Raw genomic sequence first — 11999 nt, forward strand, 5'->3', positions numbered from 1 at the left:
TCTTCTTTTTGGGTCACACCCGGCAATGCACAAGGGTTACTCCTGGCTCATGCACTCAGGAATTACTCCTGGCAGTGCTCAGTGGACCATATGGGATGCTGGGAATTGAACCTGGGTTGACCACATGCAAGGCAAACACCCTACTGGCTGTGCTATCGCTCCAACCCCAAAGTAAATTAGTTTTATTGAAAGAAATTTGCCCGCATCTTCCTCTCTGGAGAGGTGGCCCCAGCCTGCTCCTTGCTGTGGCCAGTGACAGTCTAGCCCAGGGTACGCCCCACCCCCGCAAGGAGGCCAAGGCTGGTCTTCACGGGGAAGCACACACGCTCCTAGCCCCATTCCCCCACACCCCTCTTCTCCCTCCCAGGGCTCCTGTGAGTCACGTGTGCCCCATCCCCCTCTCCGACTTTACTGAGCCCTGGGAGGGGATGGCATTGGCCTCCATGGGCTGGAGCGGGGAAAGGAGGCCCACGGGGTCACACAGCCTGTCCACGGCAGAGAGGCCCCTTCCTGGCCCAGCACCTGCTCTCAGCTGGCCGCTGGGTGAAGGACGCCTGGATCAGGAGGGCGTCGATGCCCGCCAGTGCCATCAGCAGGTGCTCCCGGGTGGCTGGCTGCCCGTCAGGGCGCTGCCATGCTTGCTGTCAAGGAAAGGACACAGAGGGCCGTCAGCTCCGACCTGGCGGGGGTAGTGGCCTCTGCCCTCCGTCCCCAAGAGGTCTCCCCCCCGGATGTTACTCACCTCCCGGAAAGGCACAGCGTAGGTGCTGGGCTGGCCAGGGATGGGCGCCTCGGGGGCGTGGTGCTCCAGGACGATGCCATTACCCTGCAGGACTGCCAGTGGTTGCTTGTGCAGGGGCACCGAGCCGCGTTCAGGGCGCTGTGTCACCGTGAAACGCAGCTCCCCTCCGTAGGATGTCACCTGGGGCACAGTGGGGTGCTCAGCAACCGCCTGCCTCCCCCCAGCTCTGGCCCCAGCCTCTGCCCGCCCGACCTGAAGCTCCCACCCACACACACACCTTGTCTCCCCGGAAGCCGGAAGGGAGGCTCCAGAAGTAGGGCACGGGCTGGAGGCTGCGGAAGGAGGAGAAGACCAGCTCCCCGGGCGTGGGGGAGGAGATGCCCTCGCTGGTGGTGTGAGTGCCCGCGGTGTTGGTCAGGCTGAACTCGGTGGGCTTCTCGGAGTCGCCAAGCACCTGGAGACAGGGGGGCAGGCTGGAGTTGGTGCGGGGTGTGGCCGGGGGACGTGGTCGGGGACCACAGCCTGGGCCTGGGAGGTCCAGGCTCTCATCCCCCCACCCCGCCCTGCACCCCACCTCCCCTGGGTATACCTGGGCGCGCTTCCAGGACGAGCTGGTGCACTGGCGGGTGACACCCATGCAGAAGCACTTGAGGCAGCCGTCGGGGTTGTTGGCGCTCAGGTGGAAGGAGCCGGGGGCACACTCGTTGCACAGGCGCCCCACCACGTTGTTCTGCAGGCACAGAGCTGGAAGCTGCAGGATGGCCCACAGGACGGGCTCCCTGGAGCTTCAGGCCTCTGCCACACACCTTTTGGAAGGGGAGCTGAGGCCATGGGGGCGGCGTGGAAAGAGCGCTGGCACCAGAGGACGCCACCACGGGGGGGGGTGGATTCCAGGTCATGGGGAGCTTGTGCAACCAGGCTTATCCCCCCCACCCTTTTCCCTTTGGTTGCTAGGAAGCTCGTCCATCAGATAAGATTTGAAACACAGAGTCTGGAGAGATAGCACCGTGGGCAGTCAGGGTATTTGCCACCCATGAGGCTGACCGGGGTTCAATCCCCCAGCACTCCAGATGGACCCCTGAGCCTGCCAGGAGTGATCCCCGAGTGCAGAGGAAGGAGTAAGCCCTGAGCAATGCCTGGTGTAACCCAAAAACCAAGAGGGGCTGGAGCAATAGCACAATGGGTAGGGCATTGGCCTTGCACGCGGCTGACCTGGGTTTGATTCCCAGCATCCCATATGGTCCCCTGAGCACTGCCAGGAGTAATTCCTGAGTGCAGAGCCAGGAGTAACCCCTGAGCATCGCTGGGTATGACCCAAAAAGAAAAAAAAAATTTAAATCCACAAACCAAGAAACAAAGATTTAAAACACGGTGACTTAGTCAAAACTCCAGCCACCGTGGCTGCGTTTCACGCGAGTGCCTTTCCGGTTGTACACTCTTTCCAGCCCCATGATTCTCCCTCTCTGAGTGAACGATGGACCCTGCTCTGAGCCTCCGCCTTCTTGCCTGCAAGAGGGCGGTGCTGACACCTCCGTCATCGTGTCTTGTGTGAGGGTTCCAGGAGGATGAGAGGAAGGGTGTGATGCAGACACGGTGCTTCTTGGGGTGGTGGGCACACACAGCATAACTGGCAAGGGCTCGAGGACTCGATTCCCGGCTGCCTAGCTGCCCCCCCCCATGCCCCTCCCTCCCATGCCAGGCTGCTCCTCACGAGGCACGTACCTTACAGCGGCAGGCCTCCCCTGGGGTCCCAGTGCTGCCCCGCTCGTCACAGCGTACGATCTCCTGGTCTGCGGGCGCAAAGTGTGTATTGGTGGGGGCCGGAGGGCAGGCCACGTGGCTCCCCACGGGGTCTGGGTGCCAGATTGGGGCAAGTGGGTTGGAGATGCTGAGGTGGGGCCCTGATACTTACTGCTGGGCTTGCACTTGCCGCCTGGCTGGATGGGGTTGCCTTCGTAGCCAGGAGCACAGCTGGAAGGAGAGAGGCTTGTCAGAGGTGTTCCTGGCCCCCACCCTCAGCTGTCTTCTCAGGTCCCCCCTGGCTCTCCCTCACCTCTCACAGCGGCGGCCTGTGTAGCCTGGGGCACAAGCGTCACAGGTGGCGTGGCCATCTGTGTCCAGGAAGCAGGTGTCTGAGAATCTGTGGGGGAAGGGGGTGGTCAAGTGGCCAGAATCCAGGGTGGGGCTACAATGAGAAGCCAGGCCAGGCCTCACACTGACAAGGCTGCTGGACCCGAGGGCTCAGCAGGTGCCAATGGCTCACTGCAGCAAAACAGATGGGCCCATCATATAGAGAGGGAAACTGAAGCCCAAAGGGACAGAGAATGGTTTGTAGCCAGGGCTCCCATCTCCCTCCCTCGCCATGCCTTGCCCACGTCCAGCTGCGTCTGACCTGCGGGAGGCGTCGATGTAGGGGCAAGGGCAGGGCCGGCAAGCCGTGGCTGTGGCCTTGGTGGCATCCCCAAAGAAGCCGGCCTTGCATTTGTTGCACTGCGGTCCTTCTGTGTTGTGCTGGCAGTTCTGGGAAGAGGAGGAGGAAAGGGCTTGGGCTCTGCAGAGCAGACTAGGGTGCCACTGGTCTGAGGGGGGTCTTTGAGGCTCTCTGGCTCTGCCTCCCCCATCAGGCAGGGATTACTCCACGACTTCGCATGTCTCTGTTAATGCATCCCTTAAAAGCTAGTTCCTTCCAATGGGGCGGGGGTGGGAGATGGAGGGTGGGTAGGGACTCATCCTCTCTTACATCAGCTGGACCCATGAATGTCTCCAGGTACCTGCTTCACACATACGTGAACCTGCACTCGTTGCAGTCCGTACCTGCCAGCTAGCTCTCTGGAGCCTGCGCCTCCCGCCCCCACCAGCTCATCAGGGCTCAGGGATGACAGTTTGCCTTGCTGGAGACTTTCCTTTGATCAGCTCCCAACCTCCAGCCCCTTCCACTATATCTAAGGGCTGTCTCTGATTCCGAGGCTCCTCCCCCTTGGAACTTGGTAGGGCCCTCGCTCTACACACTCCTCTCCAGGACGGGTCTGGCCAGCATGGAAGAAGAGAAGACTTCCACCTCTCTTTTTTAATTTAATTTTCTATTTTATTATTATTATTATTATTATTTTGCTTTTTGGGTCACATCGGCAATGCACAGGGGTTACTCCTGGCTCATGCACTCAGGTATCACTCCTGGCGGTGCTCAGGGGACCATATGGGATGCTGGGAATCGAACCTGGGTTGGCCACATGCAAGGCAAACGCCCTACCCGCTGTGCTATTGCTCCAGGCCCCTTCCACCTCTCTTATCCAAAGTTGATGTCTCTGTTCATGCATCCCTTAACAGGTTACCAGAGCCTGTCTGAGTCCCTGGCAGTCCTTCCGGAGGTTGGCAGGGAACTTGCAGACAATAGAGCCTCTGGCCTGGCACTCTGCTCCCTGTCCTGGTGCCCCTGGCACTACTCACCAGGCAGTGGCCATACACAGGGTCGCAGGAGCTGGCGTGGCCATTGCAGTTACAACCCGAGCAGGTACCCAGGTAGGGCCCGCCGGGCACTCGGGTGAAGTGGGCATCGCAGCTCTCGCAGGACAGGCCTGAGTAGCCAATGGGGCACCTGTGGGGGCAGAAGAGGAGCTGCAGGCACCCTGAGGCCTGGCCCCAACGTGCCCTCCCTGCCCTGAGTGGCACCCTGGCCCACAGGCCTGCCCGGCCAGGCACCTGCACTCCTCCACACTGTGGGCACGGCCGTGGCTGGTGGGATGGGGGACGGTGGTGTCCATGGCAATGTCGCTCAGCCCCACGCTGGCCATCTTGGCGTTGTACACGGTCTGGAGGAGCACGGCCTCCAGGCGCTGCAGGACCTGCAGCATCTCGGCTCGCTGCACCGGCCGGCCGGACTCGTGCACCCAGTGCTCCTGGGGGTGGACAAGTCAGGAGCCCCACATCAGTGCCCGCACACAGTCTGTACCCCCCTTCCCCTCCCAGCCCCAGGCGCTCAGGCACCACCCACCTCAGAGAACTGGACCTGGCGCTGGTTCAGCGTGCCGGGCTGGGTGGGCGTGTGTCCTCGGGAGAGGAGGCGGTAACCGGCGCCCACAAGGACCACGTCTGGCCGCTGTACCGGCTCCAGGGTGCCGCGCGCCAGCTCGTAGCGCACCTTGTAGCGCAGGAAGCCACCGTAGGAGTCCACCTGGTCCAGACAGGGAGGCTCAGCTGGGAGCACGGCCGGCCAGCAAGATGCCCGCCACGCCCGCCTCAGCTCTCCTGCTTCACTCTGTCCCTGACGGGACACCTCTAGGGCCCTCCCCCAGAGCCGGGACTGTGGGGGCTGGCCACTTACCTTGTTGCCCAGGAACTGCTCAGGCAGTGCCCAGAAAGAGTCGTGGACCAGGAATCGGCGGGACAGGTCGACCAGCTGGAATTCCTCCCTGGCGGGGTCAATCTGCAGCTGGGTGGAGGACAGCGGGGGCGTGCCAGGCTGCGTGGGCATCGTCACATTCACGCCTGCAGGGGTGGGGTGGAGAGGGAGGGTTGAGGGTGGCAGCGGTGCCTGCCTGCCTGCCTGACACCCCTCCCCAGGGGCAGTCACTAGCGGAAGGTTCTAGGAGGCGGTGCTCTTGGAAAGGACGGGAGCTCCTCTCCTCCGTGAGACGGCCACGTTTCCCTTCCTCCCGATATTCTGCAGAGTGCTCCGGGGAGCACCAGGGTGTGGACGTGGTAAGGGAGCACCCGGGAAACACTGAGCCTGAGAAAGGCCTCAGAGCAGGATGTCCTGGCTGCCTCTCAGGCCCCTGGGATGGTGGGGATCGGAACATCACAAGGGAGAGGGAAAAGCTGATGCACAGCACCCTGGGCCTGGGTCCACCCACCTCCAAAGGTGGGGGCAAAGCCTCAGTTTCCCTCTCTTTACCATGAGGTGACCATGGCTTACTTCCTAACGTTGCTATGAAGATAAAAATATATAAATTAATATAAAACGCTTAAAACAGGAACTGGTTCAAAGGAAGTGCTCCCAAATGGGCTGGCTGTTACCCTGCTGCTCCATAAAGTCACCTATGACATCTTGAACCCCGAGAGGCAGCATGAATGGGCCATGCCAGAAACTTTCCTTGTTCTGGGGCCACACCTGGCGGTGCCCAGGGGTTACTTCTGGCTCTGTAATCAGGGATCACTCCTGGCAGGCTCAGGGGACCATATGTGGTGCCAGGGATCAAACCTGGGTCTGCCACATATAAGGCAAGTGCCCTATCTTCTATACAATTGCTCTGGCCCCAATACTAGACATTTTGATTCTGAATTAATTTCTGGTCATTGTGGCTCAGAAAGCTTTTACTGGTTGTCAAAGCTTTGATCTAGTCCAGACCCCTCCTACACACACACACACACACACACACACACACAAATACACACACAGAGAAGTGTGTGTGTGTGAGAGAGACACACCGAGAGATCGACAGAGAGAGATAGACAGATAGAGAGAAGGAGGGAGAGGAGGAGGGAGAGAGAGATGGACAGAGAGGGAAGAGAGAGAGGGAGCAGGGAGAGAGAGAGAAGGAGAGAGAGGTGCTCAGCAGGAAGGTGAGAAGTTTCTGGATGACGCACTGTTCTATGTCTGCTCTCCAGTACAGTAGACACCAGGCACGTGTGGCTATTGACCACTCGAGATGTGATTATGGGGCTGAGGCACTGCAGGGATTGATTTAAATGTGCATGGCCATACGTGGCTCCTGGCTGCATCAGCGGATAGTTCTGAAGGACAGGGACCACATTCCTTCCAAAGACACTCCCCCAGCTCTGGGCAGTTTTGACTCTTAGAAATTATTCCTTACATGAAGTTGACAATCAATCCTCCCTTGATTCCAAACGTGATCCCGGACCACCAGCCGCTCGCAGAATGAGCTTGGAGAGCCCCGAACACAGGCTCCACCACTGCAGCCTCCCTGCCCTCTCAGGGACTTCTCAATTCCTTTCACAGAGCGCCTGTCCTCAGTCCTTCTAGCCTGACCCTCCTGATTCCAATCAGATGGGGCTGGGTCCAGTTCTGCCTCTATGAACTGTGCGTGACCCAGGAAAAAGCTACGCCCCATCTCAGAGCCTTGGGTCTTTATCGGAAAATGATACGAACATCCCTGACTCTGTGAAGACTGTGTCCGATGACTGGGTCAGTGTCAATGCTGACAGAGAGCTGACCCAACAGGGCCACGGTCATCCTGCTCTCAATACACTGGGGGGTACCTGGGAGGTCATGGGTCTACAGGAGTCCCTTGGAGGTTTCTTCTCCAGTAGGACAGAGGAGGCCACAAGGGCCGAGGGCTTACTGCGGGCGGAGCAGAGGCCGCTCCTGGGATGCCTGTGATGAAGAGAGATGTGGGGCTGACGGAAGTCAGGGGTGGGTGACAAAGTGTGGACCTGAACCCGGTTCTGCCAAGCTATTCTGGTCCTCCATGTCAGAGAGGACAGACTCCAAGGGCAAACAGGCCCAGAGGAGCCCAGCATCATGCCCACTAGCCACGCAGACAGTGGCGGGTACAGCTGGAGGCCAGTCTGGGCCTCGGGTAGTCCGATGCCTGCCTCGGGGGCTCCGGTGTTACCATCCCTGCTGGCTCCCAGGATGCTAATGACAAGTTCAGGGAACAGACCATGGGCCAAATACGATTCTGAGTGGCTCACACATTTGAGCCCATGTACCCACACAATAACCCGGGAGGGAATTGTGGGTCCTTGTTTTGTAGCAAGAAACTGAGACCCAGACAGTCACTTACTCAGGGGTATAGAGGCAGTTACAACGACAGTAGGGCTAGGACCAGGAATCTGTCTCCAGAGCTCAGGCTCTGAGTATCCAAATGTGGGGGTGGATTTGGCTTCTCTGATAAAAATTTGTTCACCTCTAAAGAATTCTTCTTACAAGGCTCAGCAATTCCATGTCCACCACTCACCCTCCCATCAGCATCTGCTGGCGGGGCTGGATCCACCAGTACAGCACGTCAGGCTTGTGCATGTCGCCAACATGGGTTGGACCCCCGGCACCCCAGATGGTTCCCCCGACCCAGGTTCAGTGCCTGATAACCCATATGGTATCCCAGGCACCCCCTAGGGTCACCTCGAGTAATGCCTGAGCACTGAGCCAGGAGGAAGTCCTGAGCACCACCGGATGTCACGGATGTGTCCCCCTAACAAGACAGAAAAGACCCCCCCAAACAAACAGCACACACTGCATCCCCCCTCGAGGCCCTCCTGGGAGCCCGACACCCACCCTTGAAGTCGTGGGGCCGGTCAAAGCGCAGCCGGATCTGGTCCCGGAAGCGGCGGCTGCTCTGGCACAGGCTGGTGACGCCGAAGCAGAAGCAAGGGAGGCAGGCAGCTGTGTCCTCCAGGTAGAAGTGCCCATCGGGGCAGGGTCCTGTGGGGCAGCACGGAGGGGCTGCAGCTGGTCCCCACACACAGGCCCGCTCTACCCCCCTGCCCCCCAGGGCTGTCTCCGCCCTCACCCCACCCCCATCAGCCACACCTCTCTGCGGGATGAGCTCCAGGACCCCGTCGGGTATGCCGAACACCATGCCGCGGGTGTTCATGGCCTCACAGGTGTAGGCGCCCTGGTCAGATTCCTTCACATCCCGGATGGTCAGTGTGCCACGGCCTCCCTCGCTGGTCATTGTCACCCTGGAGCGCCCCGAGACAAAGGTGAGGTCAGAAATGGGCTCTCACCACCCCCCCCCCCCGCCCAGCCCTGCCTCCCCTCCTCCCAGCCCTGCATGGGGAGGGGGGGTCGGAGACAAAGAGCCACACCTGGGGTGAGAGGGGATGTGACCCCAGTTGAGCCGCCAGTTGATGATGGGGGTGGGAACACCAATGGCCACGCAGGTGAAGGTCACTGTCTGGCCCCGGGATGCCTGTACGGACTCCTGGGGGTTGGTCACCACCTTGGGGGGCACTGGAGAGACAAGGGCAGGGGTGAAAGGGTGAGGAGGCTGAGAGGGGGAGGGCGCCGGGCCTCCCCTCCCCCCACCCCATCCCACACCCCACTCACTGCAGCCAATCTCGTCGCTGCGGTCAGGACAGTCGCTCTCGTCGTCGCAGTGGAAGCTGGCCGGGATGCAAGTGCTCGTGGACACGCAGCGGAACTGCGTGGGCCCGCACACGTCCTCGGGGCGCTTGGCAGCTGTGGGCAGGGTGGGGGTGTGTGGGCACTTTCCCCTCCCCCCACCCACCTCATCTACCACCCCGCCCCGAGTCCCTCATCTCACCCTCACCACGCACTGCTCCTCGGTCTCCTTAACTCTGTCCCCAATGTCACAGTCACAAGACGACCCGCCACCAGCTCAGCCATCACCCTGGGTTCTTCCCCCATCTCTGTATCCCCAGACTCCACCACAGCCCCCTGAGTCTCACCACAGACCCCAGAGTCCCACCATGGAACCCAGAGTCCCACCACACTCTCTCCTGGAAAGGTCTGGCTGGGGGCCCGCTGCAGCTGGGAACGTGAAGCTTCTGGAGCTTTCTGGCCCTAAGGCAGCCTCTTGGGGCTGGTCAGAAGCCAGGGTTGGCCTGGCGCCAGGCCTGGGCCCCACAGGCATCTCTAGTAGCTGTTGGCGGCTCCTCTCCTTTGGGGACACTGAGTCACAGATTCACAAACTGGGACAGTGAGGGGGGGTGCGTGGGGGAGGCACAGAGGACCCACATACTTCTTCAGGGTGGGCACCATGGAGAGGCCAATGGCAGTCACACACCCACTCCAGGGCTTCTGCCCACACCCCCAAGACCCCGAGGCCATGCAGCTTTCCTGCTCTGTGGGTGGGCTCAGCCCTTCCTGGGGTCTTCCCCCAGCACAGGTCAATTTTCAGCCAAAGCCCCCAGGGCTGGGCCAGAGAGACGGGACAGCAAGGAAGGCGCTTGCTGGCACGCAGCCCACCCTGGGTTCAACCCCCAGCACTGCAAGGTTCCCGAAGACCACTGCTAATCCACTCGAGTACTGCTGGGTGGGACTCCCCAGCACAAAAAAGAAACAGAAATAGGGGCTGGGGCAATAGCACAGCGGGTAGGGCGTTTGCCTTGTATGCAGCCGACCCAGGTTCGATTCCCAGCATTCCCCGGGTATCCCCAGGACTAATTCCTGAGTGCAGAGCCAGGAGTAACCCTTGTGCATTGCTGGGTGTGATCCAAAAAGCAAAAAAAAAAAAAAAAAAAAAGAAAGAGATATTAAGAAGGCCCTCCATAGCTTCCTCCTGGAGGGCCCTCAGGAGGGAGGCTACTGGCATTCTCTCGGAGAGGAAGGAGAGTGGACAGACCTGCCCGAGAACAGGGCAGGGGCGCAGACCGCCCTGGAACACTCACGGCAGTCGGCCTCATCGGTGTGGTCCTCACAGTCAAAGTCGCCGTCACAGTGCCACAGCTTGAGAGCACAGTGCCCGTTGCCACAGGCGAACTCGTTGGGCTCGCAGGGTGGGGCAGGGCCTGGGGCAGCAGCAGGCTTCAGCGGGGGGTGGGGATGCCCAGGCCCTCCCCAGCCCACTCCCAGTCCTGTACCCAGCCCTCACCACAGTCCAGCTCGTCACTGCCGTCCCTGCAGTCCTCCTGCCCATCACACACGTAGTCCTTGGGGATGCACTGTCCACTGTGGCAGGCGGCCTGCTGGGGCCCACACTGCGCGGGCACAAAGGCCCCTGGGAACATCTGCTTCGGAGTGGGGGTGGCCAGCGCGGGGGTCGTCTCCAGCCGAGGCAGCATCGGTGTTGTTACCACAATAGAGGGTGGCAGCGTGGGGTGGGGCTCCTCTGTGGGCAGAGGTGCAAGGGGGTAGTACCTCCTTCCCATGCCTCACAGGCCCTTCTAGATCTCTCTGCCGCACCCAACCCCTGCAAGGACCCTGTGAACTCCTCCCTCGGACCCCTCTGCCAGCTCGGGATGGACCCCCTGCCTCTCACCACAGTCGTGCTCGTCTGACCCATCCCTGCAGTCGGGCCGGCGATCACAGCGGTACTCCAGGGATATGCACTCATTGTGGCTACGGCAGGCAAACTCAGTCTCGTTGCAGACTCTTGGGTACTGGGGCACTGCGGGGGGTGGGGGGGTGGGTGGAGGGAGTCAGAGGGATGGTAGGGGCTTGGGGGAGGCGCACGGGTGCCCGGGCATGGTAGGGCTGGGAGAAGGTGCTGGGCTCTTGCGCTAAGTCCCTGGATTCTGTGGTCAAGGGCAGGCGCCCACGCAGACACAGATGCAGCATCCACGATGGGGGTGGGGTGGGCAGGTGGCCAGGCCTCATGGTCCCTAACAGAGTTGCAGGTCTCTGCGTCTGGCGCAGCAAGGAGCACGAGGAAGGGAGGAGGGGCAGCTCGTGGGCACCGCCAGGCACCACACCCTCCTCCTTCCTTCCTCTCTGTCATGATGGAGGTACCTGGCTGGGTCTGGTTGCCATGCTTACCAGGTGTCCCTGTGGCCCTCACAGCAGCCAGGGTGCGTGGGGGTGTCTGCAGCCAGGAGCTGAGAACTGGGTGCTGCAAGACTGAATTGGGTCCCTCCCTAGCCAGGAAAACTCATGGGAAAGAGTGGGGAGAAGAAGGCTGCACCCCCAGCCTCCTGAGCTCAAGAGGCAAGCATGGCTGGGCAGAACGAACTGAGCTGTTCTGTGCAGGATGAGCGGGGAGACGGCTTCGCCACCTGTCACCAGGCAATTGGGCACAGGGATGGGCTCTGCCGAGACAGCGGCACCTTCTCAGCGAGGGAGACAGTACTGGGAGGCAGAGTTGGCAGGAAAGGGCTGGGCCCTCTGGCCCCAAAAAGACAGGACTCGGGCAGCCAAAGAGGAAGCAGGTCGCGTGTAAAGCACTGGCCTGGCTGAAATGCTGTGCCAAGTGCACAGCTTTGACCTCTGCAAGCCGGCGTCTCATCTGGTCCAGTCACCGGTAAGGTCTGGCAAGACTGGCACAGGCTTGAGGTTTGGTTTAGATTCTGGTTTGGGGATGGGGTCAGACAAGCAGCTCAGCCTGTGTGGAGGCTCCCGGATATCGTCCCCAGCACCACAAAAATAAATCAAGAAGGAAAACAAATGCTGCTTTTTTTCTTCTGAGAGCGGACGTGACTCTGGGCAAGCATTTTTTCCCCCTTCCTGGTCTCATTCCCATTCCCATTCTTATCTCTCTTTTTTAGGGGGAAGGGGTGGGTGCACACCTGGTGATGCTCAGGAGTTACTTCAGCTCTGTGCTCAGGAATCACTCCTGGCAGTGCGTGGGGGGCCATACAGAATGTCAGGGATCGAACCCGGGTCGGCCACATGCAAGGC

General features: G+C 60.6%; 1 protein-coding gene across 1 annotated transcript in view; it reads right to left on the reverse strand.

The window, feature by feature from the left end:
- Positions 1 to 11999, reverse strand: part of HSPG2 (heparan sulfate proteoglycan 2) — a 106668-nt gene that overhangs the window by 51355 nt on the left and 43314 nt on the right. The window contains exons 7-25 of the mRNA XM_056122777.1: positions 10645 to 10773; positions 10258 to 10494; positions 10055 to 10174; positions 8751 to 8882; positions 8510 to 8654; positions 8232 to 8383; positions 7977 to 8123; positions 5064 to 5227; positions 4734 to 4913; positions 4442 to 4638; positions 4190 to 4337; positions 3135 to 3262; positions 2796 to 2882; positions 2655 to 2713; positions 2465 to 2532; positions 1332 to 1472; positions 1020 to 1196; positions 743 to 922; positions 523 to 641 (exon numbers count right to left, since the gene is read on the reverse strand). Of these exons, the coding sequence (XP_055978752.1) occupies positions 523 to 641; positions 743 to 922; positions 1020 to 1196; positions 1332 to 1472; positions 2465 to 2532; positions 2655 to 2713; positions 2796 to 2882; positions 3135 to 3262; positions 4190 to 4337; positions 4442 to 4638; positions 4734 to 4913; positions 5064 to 5227; positions 7977 to 8123; positions 8232 to 8383; positions 8510 to 8654; positions 8751 to 8882; positions 10055 to 10174; positions 10258 to 10494; positions 10645 to 10773 (2710 nt within the window). The remainder of the gene's footprint in view (positions 1 to 522; positions 642 to 742; positions 923 to 1019; positions 1197 to 1331; positions 1473 to 2464; positions 2533 to 2654; positions 2714 to 2795; positions 2883 to 3134; positions 3263 to 4189; positions 4338 to 4441; positions 4639 to 4733; positions 4914 to 5063; positions 5228 to 7976; positions 8124 to 8231; positions 8384 to 8509; positions 8655 to 8750; positions 8883 to 10054; positions 10175 to 10257; positions 10495 to 10644; positions 10774 to 11999) is intronic.

This window comes from Sorex fumeus, unplaced genomic scaffold, assembly GCF_029834395.1.
Source record: "Sorex fumeus unplaced genomic scaffold, SorFum_2.1 ptg000047l, whole genome shotgun sequence".
Lineage (NCBI taxonomy): Eukaryota > Metazoa > Chordata > Mammalia > Eulipotyphla > Soricidae > Sorex > Sorex fumeus.